We start from the raw sequence: 2,089 nt of genomic DNA on the forward strand, positions 1-2,089 counted from the left end.
TTCCATGCCACTATTGAAACTTCTGTTGAACCTGTTGCTGATAAAGTTGCTGATACTTCTGTTGAATATTTTGATTCATTTGCTGCTACTGAAGACCAAGATGTTGATGCTGCTGTTGAATTTGAATTAGATGAGTTTGAAGTTGAAGCTGATTCCTCAGATCCATCCCTTAGGCAATTCTGATTCTGCTCAAGAGTTTCACTCTTTTGCGTCACAAGATCATCTTTTCTATCATGGAAAGGTGTTCGGTTCCCTTGCTCATTCTGCTCTGACACAAAAGTCACATGTTGGTCACCATCTCTTTATAGATACAGGTGCTTCAAACAATTATGTGTCTTCTCAATTTGTTGATACCATTTTTCAAAATGGTGTTCCAGGTTTGTGTCCTTCTAATCCGGTTGGTCGGTTACGTGTCCCTATCAACATCACTGTTGGTAATGGTGAGGTGATTGTAGCCACCAAATTTGTTACACTTTTATTCAATGTCAACGAAAATGATGTTGATTCTGTCCCTTTTAAAGCTGATTTTGTTATATTAGACCAAATTGCTGATGATCTCCAAGATAAACTGATTCTGGGTATTAAATTATTGTCCCAACTCGGTTATACTGTGAATAAAGATGGTCACTTTTTGAATCAAATAGAACTAAAACCACTTCCAATTCACAAATCATTATTCCCATTAGATTCAGCCCCTAGTTTTATCCCCTATGTTTTGAAAGTTAAAGATTCTTATCCATTTCACAAAACCATCCATCCCTATCAAGTTCCTCAAGACCAGCTCAAAACCTATCTACAAGAATCAAAAGACAACGGTTTACTTGAAGAAGTCGCTGACATTACAGTGCTTGACGATCGGGTTATCATCTGTCCCATATTTTGCACAAAGACTGGTAGATTTGTGTTTGACTTGCGTTTGCTAAATCATCATTTGGAATTTACCAATCTTGCTTTTTCAACCAGAAATGATCTCTATTCCAAGTTGCTTCACCAAAGGTATTTTTCAATCATTGATTTGTCTAAAGCCTTTAACCTCATACCGTTAATAGGCGTGCCTTTGTTCGTGGTAAACAAGTTAGACGGTAGAATAGTCTACCATCGGGTGCGTCGTCTACCGTTTGGTATGGCTAGTTCTACTAGTGCATTTAATGTTCGTTTGCAAGATGTGCTCAAAGATGTTAAGTTAGTTGGTGGTGCTGAATTGCTTTCATATATTGATGATATTATTATTGCTTCTCCGACTATGGCTGATTCGGAAACCAATTTATCATTACTTTTGGCTCATCTCAAGAAGTTATCCATTACTATAAATCATTCCAAACTCAAGAAACATTTACCTAGTCTAGATTATTTGGGCTATACAATTGGACACAATTCTTTGAAAATTCCTGATTCTAAATTAGATGCTGTTAAGAACCTTTCCTGCCCAACCTCAGTGGGTGAAGTCCAATCTGTTTTGGGTTTATTTAATTTTTTACGTACTTTTATTCAAGAGTATAGTACATTGGCATTAGGTATGTGTTCAGTATTGAAGAAAGGCACCAAGTTTGATGCTTTGATTGTTGAAGATTCTTTTAACAAAGTGAAATCTGCCTTTTTACAAGCTGCCAAAACCATTTTGACTCCTTTAGATTTTGATTCTACGGTTTATATCTATTGTGATGCTAGTCAATTCGCTACTGGTTCTGTTTCCTTTCAATATTCTGCTGACGGTTCATTGAAATTACTTGGTTTTGATTCACAAGTGTTATCTCCTGCTGCCACAAGGTATTCCAGTTCTGAACGAGAATTGGTTGGTGTTACTCATTGTCTGAATGCCAATCCAGGTTTGGAACTACATGGTGATATTGTGGTCCTCACAGACCATAATGCTTTGGTGGATATTCAAACGAAATCTACCACTTCTCCTCGGTTACTCAGATTATGGCAAAAGATCCAACATTATTCCTTCAAACTCAAATATGTTGCTGGTCCGCTCAATATCTCTGATGCGTTAAGCAGATATGCCTCTGCTCCTAATCAATTATTGGCTCTTGGTGAAATTGAAAATGTGCCATCTGAAGAAGTTGTTGTTTCTCCAATTGATTCT

At 37.1% G+C, this 2,089-nt stretch overlaps 1 protein-coding gene across 1 annotated transcript; it reads left to right on the plus strand.

Moving 5' to 3' along the window:
* Positions 1-1,111: 1,111 nt before the first annotated feature.
* Positions 1,112-1,501, plus strand: WICANDRAFT_23368 (uncharacterized protein; the record flags this gene model as incomplete). The annotated part of the gene is made up of 1 exon (XM_019180986.1): positions 1,112-1,501. A coding segment is annotated over one exon (390 nt), but the record flags the coding sequence as incomplete, so codon positions are not given.
* Positions 1,502-2,089: the final 588 nt, after the last annotated feature.

The sequence above is a fragment of the Wickerhamomyces anomalus genome (assembly GCF_001661255.1).
Source record: "Wickerhamomyces anomalus NRRL Y-366-8 unplaced genomic scaffold WICANscaffold_44, whole genome shotgun sequence".
Taxonomy (NCBI): Eukaryota; Fungi; Ascomycota; class Saccharomycetes; order Phaffomycetales; family Wickerhamomycetaceae; genus Hansenula; species Hansenula anomala.